Raw genomic sequence first — 14678 nt, 5'->3', positions numbered from 1 at the left:
TTTATCAGACAGGTTGTAACCAAACAGATGACTTCGACCATGCAGTATGTGACATGCAGCTAAAACCCACTTTATTATACTGAACCCCATTTAATATCATTGACAAGACTGACTTTTATGTATTGAAATTATAATTAAGTTCTTGCTGCAGAAGCTGCAAGCATAGCAGTTTTGCAAGCAGATTTATAACCAGAAGAAATCTAAGTAGTACCTCCATTTTCTTATCAAGTTAAAAAAAAAAAAACACAACACCAAAAATAAAAACAACAACAAAACCAAACCTTCCCTTGAAACTATGTAATTGAAATATACATTTCCATCTGTGCAGGCACATCTATAAGTTTTAAACTGTTCATCAGCAGCACAAGCAAAAAGTTTAATAATTTTCAGTACTCAAACACCTGTAAGTACACTCATAAGTAAACATACTCTTCATCTTAAACTCTGATAACTCTTTATAATGTATTTGTGGAGATAGAGCCCCAATAAACAGCAAGTACTGATAATCCCTCTGTTTTTAGAGCTGTGTTGTAGAAGTGTAAATAAAATTAAAAAAAAAGCATGAACTGTAACAAAACATTTAATTCTTGACATACTTCTTTATCCATCAATTAATAATACATTGTAAGAAACATGAAAATACAACAGAGATAGCTTTCAGTTTAAAATCTATTTCAAGTACCAACTCGATGTTCAACCCTTACGGTCGCCTTCTCTTGAACACGGGATTTCAGTTTACACACCACGTACCTCAAGGAGGGAGCTAGCTCTTAGGAAAGGGGGGGGGGGGGGGGGTGGGTGGTGTAAATATTTAGGTCAAACACTAACTCAGAGGTTGTTCTAGAGCCTGACAGAATAACATTTTACTTCCACACTAGTTTTCAACAGAAATGGTTTTCATGGTATTTGGGTTTTGGTTTGGGGTTTTTGTTTCTTTATGAGGTTTGGGGTTTTTTTTAGGTCTGTACAGATAACTCTTGATAACTATCATGATAATAAACAGACATCTCAGAAATAAACTCTTTTAATGCAAATATTGGAAGTGATGGGCTTAGCCTGGAAACTTATTAGGCCACACAAGTAATCTTTCTCACAAGAGTAATCAGTGGGACTACTCATGCAAACCAAGTTATTCACATGGTAAATGTCTACAGAATCAGACTCCAAATTAGCATTTTCGGGGCATACTGCTACCTCAATGGATTATTCACAAATACAGGAAGAAAAACGCGGGTAGTTTTCAAATGATCCCTATAAACTCTTCCTATTTTGATAGCTTTAGGACGTTTAGCATAGTCTTAGCATGACAGCTGACATGTCAACTAGGCTAGAAAAATTACTAGGAAAAACTATGATTAAAAACATTCCTATCAGACAAAAAAAAAATCTTAAATTGAAAGGTAACTGCACTGCTGTGTAAACAAGTGAGTAGTATACTTATCCCAAAACCTGACTACATTGTATTTCTGGAGTACAAAGGATTGTAAGGAAATTTTAGACTTAAGTAGCTTATAATAGAACTGGTTCAACAGCCTACAGCAGCTGTCTTCAAATTTTGTACGTCCCTTCAGATGACAATAGGTTGTAAAAACGCTGAGATACTTCACTGGGAATACTTGCTGCAACACCACAGAAGGTGCTGGTCTCAGGTATAACAACTTTTAAACATATAAAGTTGTCTAACAGCAGTGTTAGTTTTCAGAAAGTTGAGATTTTCAGTTTATCTTCCTCTTGTTTTAAGAGGCTATTTCAAACCATTATAAACATCACACTCAAGATGACAACCTTATAAAGAAAAAAGAATCTTTCAATTTCACATTCTCATAAGGAATCATTTCAAAAGGTTTTGTCTCCCATAATAAGCAGTGGTTTCCAGAATTCTAAAATGTTGAGCAAATTCTCCATATCTTGACCTCTTATGGCATTCCTGTCATGAAACATACAGAAACCCTCCAGTGATATATGAATGTTGTCTACATAAGAGAGGCTCAGAAAATGTAATAGGCCAAATCCTAATCCTTTCTTTATGGGACCTGCCATGTACTGAAGGGCCATATACTCTTTAAAGGCCTACCCATAGAAGCATTGGCTCATGGACAAGGTCATAATTATTCCAAGAGTTTTTGACACTGCTTCAGGATGTACACAAAGGCTGATTGAAAAAAAGTAGGCTGTATGTACGTACTGAAGTTCCAAGAATGTTGTTTCAGCATACAGAGCATTTATACAACACCGACCACGTGACTCAGCTATTCCAGATACAGGCTGTGAAGAAAGTTATATTCATGGCAGGCTTCCTAGCTCAGGCAGTGTTGCACCAAATTGGTTTGGACTGGAGCTAGTACCCTTTAAAATCTGAGCCTTCACACAAGATTATATCCAAGTGAACACTGAAATATACACCCATTTGACTGAAGACTTTCCAGAGAAGTGTCCAACTTAAAGTCCTATAGCAAAATCACCTTCAGCTTCACCAGTGTCTCTCCAGCAACTGAACTTTCCATAAACCCCAAACTTATCTGCTTAAGTTGTTACTTTTAATCTTGTTTATGCTCCCAGTTCTTATGTAGCAAGCACTACTACACAATCTTTTACTGCTAACTGAATATTTTTACTTTACAATTACAGCAAGGCTGCTGTAGCAACAACCACTTGTTACAGCAGTATTTATTGTGGTTTTGGTTTCCACTGCGCTTCTACAATTACACTGGTGTGACACAAATACCAGTTATGCAGCATGTTACATCTAAATAGCTTTGTCCTGTTACATATACCTGGTGTAGCAGAGATTTGTTGTTCCTTTACTGAGCTATAGGAAAAACACTACTGTCTACTTGAGATATACAGAGATTTCATCAAATGATGTCTTATAGTTGCCTGCTGAAGAGAAGGTTGAGAGTTTCTTGAGATTAATTTTGCAAAATGCCACAGGTCTTCACTTGCTTTAAAATGGGTTGAGGATACACAGAGTTCTGAATGATCGGGTCTACAAATAAGTATTTATGATAAGTATTTATGATAACTGATCCAACCAAATAGTTCCTTGGAAATTAGAGTAACTGATCTAAAAAGAAATAAATTCCGGTTCAGAAACAAAAAAATCCAAAAGCACCACTTACCTAAAGAGATTAATTATTTTTCCCCCAAAGGGAAACTACTGTGAAAGTCTGTTCTTCATATTAAAGAGTACTGAACTACAGAAAGCATGTTTTGAAACTGAGCCTGTACACACTAGCATAAGCTAATCCATCATAAGAAATATTACATGTAAACAATCTTGTAAACTAAATCAAGTTCATTTAAGCTGCAGTAAGGTGCACTTACACCTTCCACTGGTATGTTAAGAGGACTGCATCAGGTATTTCATAGTTGTTTGGCACATTGCATTTACAGCAGAAATGTGACATCTACACTTAGACTTTTAAAAAACCAAAAAGCTTTAAAGTGCTCACTGCTTAATGTATAAAAGAAAATACTTGAAGAAAGTATCCACAAGTTTCCCAAGAAATCATTTCTAATTCAGAATCCCAAGGAGATGAATTGGCTGTCAGATAACAATGTGCCCTCATCAGATGGACTTGGCAGTTGTAAACAGGAGGAATTTTCTCAGCTTTTGCTCACAAATATGAAATATTTGTTCTCTGCCAACAGCTGGGGCAGTTTAAAGACACCCTGCATATATATTCAAATTACAAGTCACCCACACACCTAACAATGACTGAAACTTCAAGAAACTCTAACAAGAACTGGAACAGATGCAAAATAATTCAAAAAACAAAACAATCTTACTTTGTCACTCTAAATGACTAAAACGTTTCAAATGTCATAGTTTGCCTGCTGAAGAGTGAACAAAAATAACCCACAAAAGTAGACACAATTATCAGAATTTCTCTTCAGAACTAGTGTCTTATGTAACTGGAAAATATCTATTGTTTTCCAAAGACTTTATGAATTTATCAAGAGAAAAAAAAATTAAAAAGAAAACAATGGAAAATGTGAACACAGACAAGTTTTAACTACCAACGTTCTTTTTTTTGTAGTATTGCAATTCTGTACTTCAGAAATGTTATATTAAATGCCTTGAAATTATGATACAACTTATTAACAATTTAAAAAAAAAATTTAAATTACATAGCAGGATCTTGCTTCTAGATAATCAAGAAATAAAGTTGACTACACACTGGTTTAAAACTTGGCAAGTATTTGGTGTCCCAGTGTCAAGCCACATTCACAATGAAGGCAAGGATCTTTTAAAATTTATTAATGTTTCATATATGTGTACTTCTGCAATATGAACTACACTGCTGGGTTTTTTTAAGCTATAAACCTAATTTAAGAATGTGTGCATATTATTCCAATACATCTCTCAGCAAGAGAAGATATACTAAATCTCTATTCTTTGTACAAAATTTAAAAACACATTGTAAAAAAGCATTGCATTAAATACTTTGATACAACTTTGAAAAAAATCTGACTATGCATTTCTAAGAGCCATCGATTTCATTGAAATTTATTCAGAAAAGACTGCACTATATAACAACACTTTCAATTTTTAGGTCAAAAAGTTACTTTGGTTTCTTTGAAAATATGAGGTAATTAACTCAAGTACATGATATATCAACTACTTTAGAAATACCATAATTACACTGGTGGTTATTAAAGTCTCTTGAACAGCTTTGTCTATATGAGCAAACCATAATGGTTTGTGGGGGTTTGTTTTAAACACACAGCAGCTGTGGATACAGAGCACAGCTATAAAGACAGACTGAATGTCTAAGGCAATGCTGCTTTTAAAAAAAGTAGAAATACTTTTATGAAGTTAAAGCAACAGCAAATGAAAAGCTAAACAAGATCTCAGATGCATGCTTAAAGAAAAGGTGATATAATGAAAAGGCAGCAAATAAGATGTCTAATGATGAAGACATTACTTCAAAGTTCTATACAAATATACATGAATACACGGCATTCTTCGACTTTACTAGATCCAGAATGCAACTATATCCAACAAACAGCATTTTGCCTTTAATAAGTCAGATGTCCCAAGTCATACATTTTTTAAAACATTTTCATTTTAGGAAATGCAACAAACTAAGACACATACTGAAAATTAAGCAACTATTATAAAAAGATAAAACCTTTTGGGAATTACTAATTTTCTCCATCCAACCATGCAGGTGTTTGCACTTCAACTTCACCAGACAAGATCCTTTCATTGCCACTCCATTCTCTCTCCCCACAGAACTCAATCTTTTTTCTTTTTTCTTTTTAAGTCCAAACCCAATTAATTTTTGAGAACTAGCACTTTTCATTTTTCTAAGCCTTTGTAAATGCTCTAATCATATAAAAACTGAAGCAGAACTAAAAAACTGCTTTCACGCTATGTAACAAGACAATACTTTATGACTAGCAGTTATTTCCAATAAGACATATAAAACATCGAATATCTCCAAGACTAACATTTAACAGTGTACTTCAGGTAACAGGCGTTTTTTAATTGTATTCATGTTTGAAAAAGTCCTTGTTTATTCAGGGGAAGAGATTTCATAGTACCCAAGCTATTTCCTACAAGGTAATTGCAGTTTACAGATTGCTTCAGATCTGGCCTGCTCATGAAAGCTCCCACCGATCAAGTCCCATACATACTGCTTGAGAGTTTCTTATGTCTCAATTTTTTTAATAACTTAAAAAAAATATCAGAGGCCTGAATACACACGACTGATTTGATTAAAAACAACAAAAAAATCTCTTACGTTTAGAATTCAAAATACTTACAGCCTCTCCAGCTCTTTTAAATCCTGGAATGCTCCTCTCTCAATAGTACTAATCTTGTTCTCCATAAGCTGACTGAAATACAGAATTTTTTATATGTAAATTCTAATAGCTCCAAGACAACTTGTTGCATTAACAGTAGTCATTTAAAGACAATCACATATTCATTAAAACTGCACAACAGTTATTGGAATGACACGTGCTTTAACCTTCCAGACTCATCATCAGCATTTTGCATGGGCTCGTATATCCGAAAGGGGAAAAATAATCCTCAGTAAAAGAAGTAGGAATAGATACTACATTTGCTCATTTACTTAATAATTCAAAGTTTAAAAGTCAGACATATACATATATGCTGCGTGTGCACACAGACACACATCACTGCTCCTGGGCAAGTTACAAGACTCTAGGTGAACAGCTTGAAGGCAATACTAGTCTCACATGAGAATGACAAAACAAAAAGACTGAACTGTGGTGTTGGGAGAGACACCAGTGAGAGACTGCACAGAGATTGTAACTGTAACAGTACTTGTGTTTTGTAAATACATTTAAAATTGCTACAACATTTTCTGCTCCAGACAGAAATGGAAAAGGATTTTATATGACTACTTGTTCAAATTAATAGCATTAACAAATTAACTACATAAACTATGCGGTATTTGATTTTTCTCTCCCACCCAGAAAAAAAAACACCCCCAAAAGCAAAACCCCACAGAATTTTAAAAGATTCATAACATTTGAAATAAAAGTGTCGACAAAAGCACCGAAACAAATAATTCCTTCCAAGAATTCACTGTTAAACTGGCTCCTTTTGGACCAGAAACTGTAGAAAAGCAATAATCATCACCTGTGACTTGCTTTTAAATTCAGTAGAGGAAGAACTTACTTTCTTTATGAATTTCCTTATACTTTAGGTTGAGAGTACCCATTTTCAGTGTGAACTATGTTTTTTAACCTTAAAGTCACTCCAACAGTTATTCAACCAATTTTAGCAAAGCTACATGCCAAATTAAGTCCTTGAGTTCTCTTGTAAGCTTAATCAGAGATCACAAAAATTTAAACAAATGATATTTCAGGCAATTGCTAACTTAAACATATCAGTGTACAACCCAGGGAATGGGGGAGGATTCAGAGATGAAGGAAGGGTGTTAAATTCAGATGCAGTAGCTAAAAAGTATTAACCTATCCAGCTGATAAACTGAAAGATAACCAGCTCAATGGTTGTATAACAAACTATCATCAGCCCTAGAAGTTATCAGTAATAGAAGAGAAAACTTACAGAACTCGAAGGTGCCTTAGACCAGCAAAGTCGGTCTTGGTGATTCTTGTGAGGTTATTTCCATTAAGATCCCTAAGAAAAATAATTTATAAGCAGCAAAATTAATCATTCAAAAGTTACTTTTAAATTGTTTTGTTTTATGGGCACAGCCTTTTGAGCAATTAGGAGATGTAAATGAACCAAACCAACCATTCCTACAACTAACACTGTTTGAGATCCTCATTTCCAATTGACTGAATAAAGGTTTATCTTGAAGGCAGTAGTTTTAAACTCTGTAATGAGGCCTTTACAAAGTCAGGTCTGCCTGCCATTATAAATCTCATATATATCCTTAATAATATAGAAGAGTCAAAACCTGTCTGAACATGGTTATAACTGCACTTAGAAAACCACTAAAGCTACTATATATATACATGCTACAGTATTTGTTTGTTACAAAATCTAACAGACTGAAATCAAGACAATTTTCAGCATTCTTAAACAACTTTTAGATTTCATAGCATAGCTACAAAAGCAGAACAGATCTTAACTTCCTATAGCAAACATTAGCTTCCAAGCAAGCATGAGACTGGAGAATAAGTGATGGGAGACATGATTTTATGAAAAGTAAACTCTTCACTTGCTGCACAGGAAGCTATACTGACTGCAGAATGAAAGCGCATTCAGAATCGACAGAAAACTATTTCGGCCCTAGCATTTCAGTTCATACTTCAGTAATACTCTACCTTATGGAGTACATGCCCCTTTTTCCTCAAAATTTTGGGGTCAAGCTGTGTACATCGCTCAGTATCAATCACTACAAATAAAACCAGACTTCGCATTTCCAGAGGTAAGCCATTAGGAAGTGGCTCTACACATGGAAACTGTTCTAACAATTACAGCTCATTCCCAAAGTCGTTGGGGGGGGAGGGGAGGGAATAAATAAGTATCCTTTTTCATAAACCAACATTCAAATGACTTATTAGAGATAACTCTTTCAACCCATCAGACACTTTTAAAAGGCAACCCGATATGACAAAAGTAAGCGTCCAGACTCTTGCTTACTCTCAAGAGTAGACAACCCCCTAGCCGAAGGGTACACGAACCGTCTCAGGATGGGGGGAGGTCTCACAGCTAAGGAAAAACTTGGTGCTATCTAAGTGGGAAGAGGCTAAGCCACGCCAGCGTGCCCTCGCCGTAAGACAGATGCGGGCAAAGCCTCGCCGAGCTCCAGCTTCAGTCCGGTGCAGCGGGCGGCAGCGCGCCCCGCCAGCCTCCCCACGCGGTAACCCCGCGGCCCTCGAGCTGGAGTGAGCGCTGCGCGCCGGCGAAGCGCCTCAGCTCACCCAGGGGCCTGCCTACGCCCGCGGAGCTCCGCGGCCCGGCTCTTCCCCACTGCCTCAGGGGAAGAAATTTGCAATAGCGAAGTTTGCCGGGAAATGGGCGCCGGCGGGGGCTGACGCCGCTCCGCCGCTGCCGCCCCGGGGCGCCCCCCGAGCGGCCGCTGTGCCCGCCCAGCAGCTCCCGCTCCCCGCTCCTCACCGTGGCTTCTCGGAAGGAAAGGCAGTAGCTGGGAGCAGCGTCCACCTCTCCCGCGACACCGCGCATCGCCGTGAAACGGGGAGCGCTAACAGCAGAGGAAGGAAACGGACACGCCACACACCCCCTTCCCCAAAAGGGCGTCGGGATCCCAAACCAGGCCGGCTCCAAGGGGCCATGTATGCCCCACCAGCCAGCGGGAGCCCTGACGGGAGCCAGAGAACGAGGGGCTCTCGCCGCCGCCCCAGCAGGGTTACTTACAGCCTCTCGGTGTTGCGGGGGATGTTCCTCGGGACCCCGCGCAGCGCCAGCCCATGACAGTCCACGGTGCTCCCCGAGCAGGAGCACTGCGCCGGGCACGGCTGCGGCACCACCTCGCCCGCCATCGCCAGCAGCAGCCCCAGGGACAGGGTGAGCTTCCCCCAGCCGCACATCATCACCGCCCGCAACCGCCCGGCCGGGGCCCACCGGCCTCGGCCCCGGGGAGGCGCAGGGCGCGCCGCCCTCCTCCTCGCCGCAGGGAACACTCGGGCAACTTTCAGGGTGCAGAGAAAGCGAAGTCCCTTCTATCCAAAGCCAAGCCAAGCCAAGCAAAACAACCCCGGCAAAGTGAGGTGGGTGGCACGGAGCAGTGGCTGAAGGCAACTTCGCTGGGAGGGGGGCTGGGCCCGGGCCCTCCCGCTCTAGCCCGTCGGGAGAGGCGGCACTTGGGTCTCGTCTTCGCACGCTCCCAGCGGAGGCGAAGCGGCGGAGTTGGGCTAGCTCCTTATTTTCGTCCTCGCGCTTTTCAAAGCCGTGACTCTCCTCTGAGCTCCCGGCTAAAGGCCGCGGAGCGCCGTGCGCCCGAGCGGCGTGGTTCCTGCGCTGCCCGCGCAGCGCAGCAGTCGCTCCCACGCGCGTCCCCCGTCGCGGGCCGCTCACAGCCCCACGGGGGGCGGCGGCGGGACTGACACCGTGCACACACCGCCCTGTCAGAGGCGCCTCAGCAAATCATACCCCTCTCGCAGGCATTCATCAAACTGTCTCACGAAGAAGGAGGGAGGGGAAAAAAAAAAAGTCAAACACACGAGATTATGTTGGGCTTGGCTTTCCACCCCCCGCGCCCCCTCCTGCTGTAAGCTCCCAAGCCAAGTTTAGCAGGAAAGGGCTGGTCCTAGAGCACGATAATAATAAGCAGTCGAGAAGTGATTCGTTGCCCTGCTGGAAGAGAGTTCATCCACGACCTCCTTCTCCTCAGTGACAGATCACAGCTATAGATCCTCCTGTGATCCCGGGGGCACGGCGAAACAGGCCGAAGAACAGATGATGTGCGGCGAGAGCGCGGGGAGTGAAGGGGGCGTTAATCTGCTCCGCGTGGTCTCCCGGATACCGTGGCTTTGCTGCGGCAAAGGCACCTGATCGGAAAGGTAAGAACTGCTCAGTCCTTCCAGGTGAGGCCAGTTCGGCAGCTCCTAAGCTTGCTGCAGGAATGGGAGCAACTTTCCCCTTCACCCGGAGCCCGCTGGGGCGCAGCGCCCCGGGAAAGGTTTGCGTCCCTTCCCCTGGTCCCACCGGTGCACCTGAGCTGTCGGTGCTGGTGCCGAACAGTCCGGCCCGGCCCTCGGCTCCCTGGCGGCGGCGCTCCTCCGGCGCAGAGGGAAACAGCAGAGAGGGCGCGGGGATGCGGGAGAACGGAGGCGACACGCCAGCTCCTTCCCTCGCACCCCAAGTCTCTCCGAATGAACAATAGAATGGCACCGCCGTACGCAGGCCGGCTCTCCTCCCCGCTGAAAGGTGCCTGCTGCTGCCCGCGGAAAGTGCTCCCCGAGCGCGGTCTCCCGCAGAACTGCCCCCGGTACACAGCCGAGCGCTCTCTGCCGCCCGACCCAGCGCGGCGCCCCTCGTCCCGCTCCCACGGAGCCAGGAGCGCCCCACGCGCCGCCCTATATAGGGCCAGCGGGGCCGCGCCTCCCCGGCCCCGCCCGCAGCGCCCCGCTCCGCGCTCACTGGCTGCGCCGCCGCCCGCCCCGGCCGGCCCGGCCCGGCCACCGCGGGGGGCGGGGGGCTGAGCCGCGGCGCCAACAATGAATGAAAGTTGGGGGAGCGGCGGGGAGGCCGGTCCGTGTGTGTGCCCCCACCCCGGGAGTTGTTGCGCGGACTTTCCCACGCAGCCCTGGCCTGCGGGTGTCAAGCGCCCGGGAAGGAGAACGGAGAGGAGGGGCCGCGGCGGTGGTTGTGTGGGTTTTGCCGGGGGGTTTGAAAGGGGACGCTGAAACGTCGCCTGCTGCACTTGTAAATACCTCTGGCGTCCCACCGAGGGTCTGGTCTGGTTTGTGCCGCAGCCGCTACAGAGGGAGAAAGACGGTTTTCTTGGCGTTTTCTTCGGTTGCAGTCTTAGTGTGAAACACACCAGAATCTTTAACAAATTATTTTCGAAAATAAGATGTACAAGTGTTATTCCATACGTTAGGGTATGTAAAGTAGCAACACTGCTGTGCTCGTTTAGAAAACACCTTCCATTTACCAAAAAAAAAAAAAAAAAGTATTCTAAATACAACGTTCCTGATAAAATTTCCCAAAGTGTTGTTTACTGTCAGTGTATCTTTAACATTTTTTGGAAAATATTGAGTGCGTCAGCCTCTTAACTAAATTTTCCTTCCTTATGCATTTGCTTCCATGCAATTTATAATACTGAGACCCCAGTGATAGGTGAAAGTGATTTGTCTTTCATGTACGTCAACCCCCAGCAGGGATGACTAAGGCTTCATCAAGGTGTAGTTTGGAAATTCTCATGGGAGTCCATAGTTTCTTCCATATGGCTGGGTCCAACTGAGTCTCTTCATCCCTGGGGTCTCTGCTGCACAATCCCCAAAAGAGGCTTACGGTCTCTTTTTGCCTGTTACCAAGAGGACAAATACTGTTTTCAGAAATGCTATTCTAGATCTGAGCTAATCTGCTGAAGTGGAAGCCAGCAGTTACTCCTGACTTCTCTTACCCTACAATGTGAGCCAAACTGAAAATTGCTAAAAATGTACATATCTACAGAAAACTTATTTTTTGATCCATGTGTTGGACAACATCCAGTAAACATGATTGTTGCACTGTTTTCAGATGCTGGAAATGGCATCTTTGGTCTTGCAGAGACTCAGATATATTCCAGTTTTTTAGACTGATGCAGGAAGAATTCAGTGACTGTAAGGGGAATACATGAGCTTCCTTGTATAAATGACTTTCACTCTTTTCTCCTGTTACTGGTTTAGGTCTTTACAAAGCATTTCAAAAGGATTTTGCAAGTTTCTAGCAAGCAACATGATAGAAAAAGGAAAAAAAAAAGAACTTAATCTAACATACTGCTTTCATGCCTCTACTGACATTCTTTATCTTACAGCTCCAGGCAGACAAACCTAGAAAATACAAATGTTAACCATTGAGTATATTTTGATATTTGTTTGAAGTAGCAGCAATATGCCTAGTGCTGCAGAAGACAAAGAGAAGAACTAATGAATTTTCTTAATATAGCAATTCTCAGGAAATCTGAATCAGTTCTGAAAGTGTTAAATGTTGCTAAACTGCTCTGTGCAGATCTGATTCAAAATCCAAACCTGTCTTAATTTTGTATACTTTGTTTTCAAAGGGAAGTATAGTAAGTACAAGCAAGATCAATTTTTATTTCTGTTGGGGGGGTTCATTGATTTTTAACATGCCCACCTTTGAATCATACCTTTCATTCATTCGAATTGATTTTCCTGAGTTTCTTGCCTGCCAGCACATTGAAACTCTCTTTTTGTGATTTAAACTGTTCAATGGGAGAGCTCCCAATGCCTGAAATTGTCTGAATGAGGCCTTCTGTCAGATACAGTATAGCATCATTTCTGGAGTGTGAACCTTGCCCTGCAGAGTGCCCTGTGGCTGCCTCAGTTGCCTGCAGAAGTGATTCTAAGCCACTTCCAAAGTTATGAGGGAAAATATTCCCATAGAGGAAGAAGCTGGGGAAAATTATAACAAGACGATGTTGAAAAAAGGAATTAGAAACATTCATCAGTGGAAAAACAAAAGTTACAGCTGTTTCAGAAAATACTGAAAACAGGTAGAACTTTACTGTTCTCCAGATTTCATTGCACAACATTCCACCCTTTAGAGGGAAATCTAAAAGAATGCTCAAAAAGCTACGATCAGAACTGTTATAAGGAGATCAAAGTCGTTAATAATAAGTAACATCTTCAGAACGAGATCCAGAGCATCAAAACAGAAAAACCTGCTACTTACAGCTGAGGTTGGTAACAGTGACTATGGCTGACTACAAAGCTCAAAGCTATGTCAATACGTCAGCATCACTATAGATTTATAAGGATTTATTGAAAGATGCTGAATGAAATGACTCATCAATTTGTAAACAACTGAAGGTCAATAAGGTGATACAAAAATGTCCAATAGGGGTATATCAAGAAAAAACAGTGTAAGCTAATCTAGTTTCTTTCTTTGACAACTTCTGTGTAAGGGGAAAGTATGGTAGATGCTGATATTAGCAGATCATTTGCTACCACGCACATTTAAACTCTGATAAGCAATCTACTTGAATGTAGTCAGAATCTAATTTCTGGAATGTGGACACTTTATTAATTAAAAACCACCAAACCCTATATTCAGAATATGATGGATAGTCAGTCAGGGAGTGACTAGACTCTTTTAAAAAGCTGTTAAGACTATTATGCCACTGAATGGTTCCATTAGTGATTGAAAATTAAGTATAACTATCAACAGATGATACCAGAATGGAAAGTGATGTAAGGAGTTTGCGAGGCAGAACAACAACTGAAAATTATTTTTATAAACCAGAGAAAACACATGGAATTAGAGAAGCTTGAGGATGACATGAGCGTAGCATTGCATTCAGCAAAGAAATTTAAATCTGTAAATGCAAATTGACTAGCTGGTCAGAAGCACTCCAGAGAAGGATATGGAGATGAAAATGTATCACGTGAAGTTTATGATAAAGGTGATTCCATTACAAACAAGCAAACGTCATTCTGATGAGGTATATATTGCATGAGAGAGGGAAACATTCTTAAATGCCTACCAATTCCTAAAGCTTCATAAAAGCTTTTGCCAGCTTTTATTGTAGGATAAAGTGCTCTATTCTGGAAACCATTCCTAAAATATGCTGTAAATACGAGAGACTCCATGGGACAAAGCTAAGAATGTAAGTTTTAACAAACATGAGCTATGAAAAAAAGTTTTTTAAAAGTGGATTTACCTGGTTTAAAAACAAACAAACAATCAGATAAACCCACCCCCCCGAAAAAACAATCTAGAAAAAGGAAAGACATTATAATACTTCCCAAATAAAAATGTTTTTGTAAGCAGCACAGTGGTCAGTTAATATTCACAACCACTAAAGGGCTTCATTTTTGGGAAGGAAGGCTTATGAATCAGAAAAGCTGGTAGTAAAGGCTGTGAAACACAAAAAAACAATGTTGGTCTTTGTTTCATCTCTCCCCCTGCATCCCCAAAGCCAAATTTTAATGGAAATTTTAAAACAGATTAAACACATACTAGATAGGATCTATCAAGATGTAGTACCTACAGGGTCTGAGTATGGTTAGTTATTAGCTAACTGGCCTTTCAGGTTCTTTTTAGCTATGATTTTCCATGAGCATGAAATAGGTATGTAGCAGTAATACTCATTGTCAAAGAGAACATCTGGCTGTGCATTAGTTGCTTATGATTTATTGTTGTAACTACCATTATCGATGGGCTGTGGCCAGTGGTATGAGGTTCAACAAGGCAAAGTGCTGGGTCCTGCATTTGGGTCACAAAAACCCCATGCAGTACTACAGGCTTGGGGCACAGTGGCTGGAAAGCTGCTTGGAGGAAAAGGACCTGGGAGTGCCAATTGATGGAAGCGAACATGAGGCAGCTTGTGCCCAGGCAGCCAAGAAGGCTAACAACATCCTGGCCTGTACTAGAAGTGTAGCCAGCAGGGCCAGGGCAGTGATCATCCCCCTGTACATAGCACTGGTGAGGCTGCATCTTGAATCCTGTGTTCAGTCCTGGGCTCCTTACTACAAGACAGGCATTGAGGTGTTAGAGCATGTCCAGAGAAGGGCAACAAAGCTGGTGAAAGGTCTGGAGC

At 41.9% G+C, this 14678-nt stretch overlaps 1 protein-coding gene across 7 annotated transcripts in view; it reads right to left on the bottom strand.

Moving 5' to 3' along the window:
• The window catches only part of SLIT2 (slit guidance ligand 2), a 266925-nt gene extending 256524 nt beyond the window's left edge, over positions 1–10401 (bottom strand). For all 7 annotated transcript variants that reach the window (XM_061379837.1, XM_061379839.1, XM_061379838.1 and 4 more), the window contains exons 1-3: positions 8828–10401; positions 7049–7120; positions 5773–5844 (exon numbers count right to left, since the gene is read on the bottom strand). In XM_061379837.1, the coding sequence (XP_061235821.1) occupies positions 5773–5844; positions 7049–7120; positions 8828–9003 (320 nt within the window). In that variant the 5' untranslated portion in view covers positions 9004–10401. The remainder of the gene's footprint in view (positions 1–5772; positions 5845–7048; positions 7121–8827) is intronic.
• Between the last annotated feature and the right edge of the window lie 4277 nt (positions 10402–14678).

This window comes from Neopsephotus bourkii, unplaced genomic scaffold, assembly GCF_033783945.1.
Source record: "Neopsephotus bourkii isolate Nb327-2 ecotype Australia unplaced genomic scaffold, CSIRO-AGI_Nbou_v1 NB_1780, whole genome shotgun sequence".
Taxonomy (NCBI): Eukaryota; Metazoa; Chordata; class Aves; order Psittaciformes; family Psittacidae; genus Neopsephotus; species Neopsephotus bourkii.
This window is presented reverse-complemented; position numbering and strand designations above follow the sequence as displayed.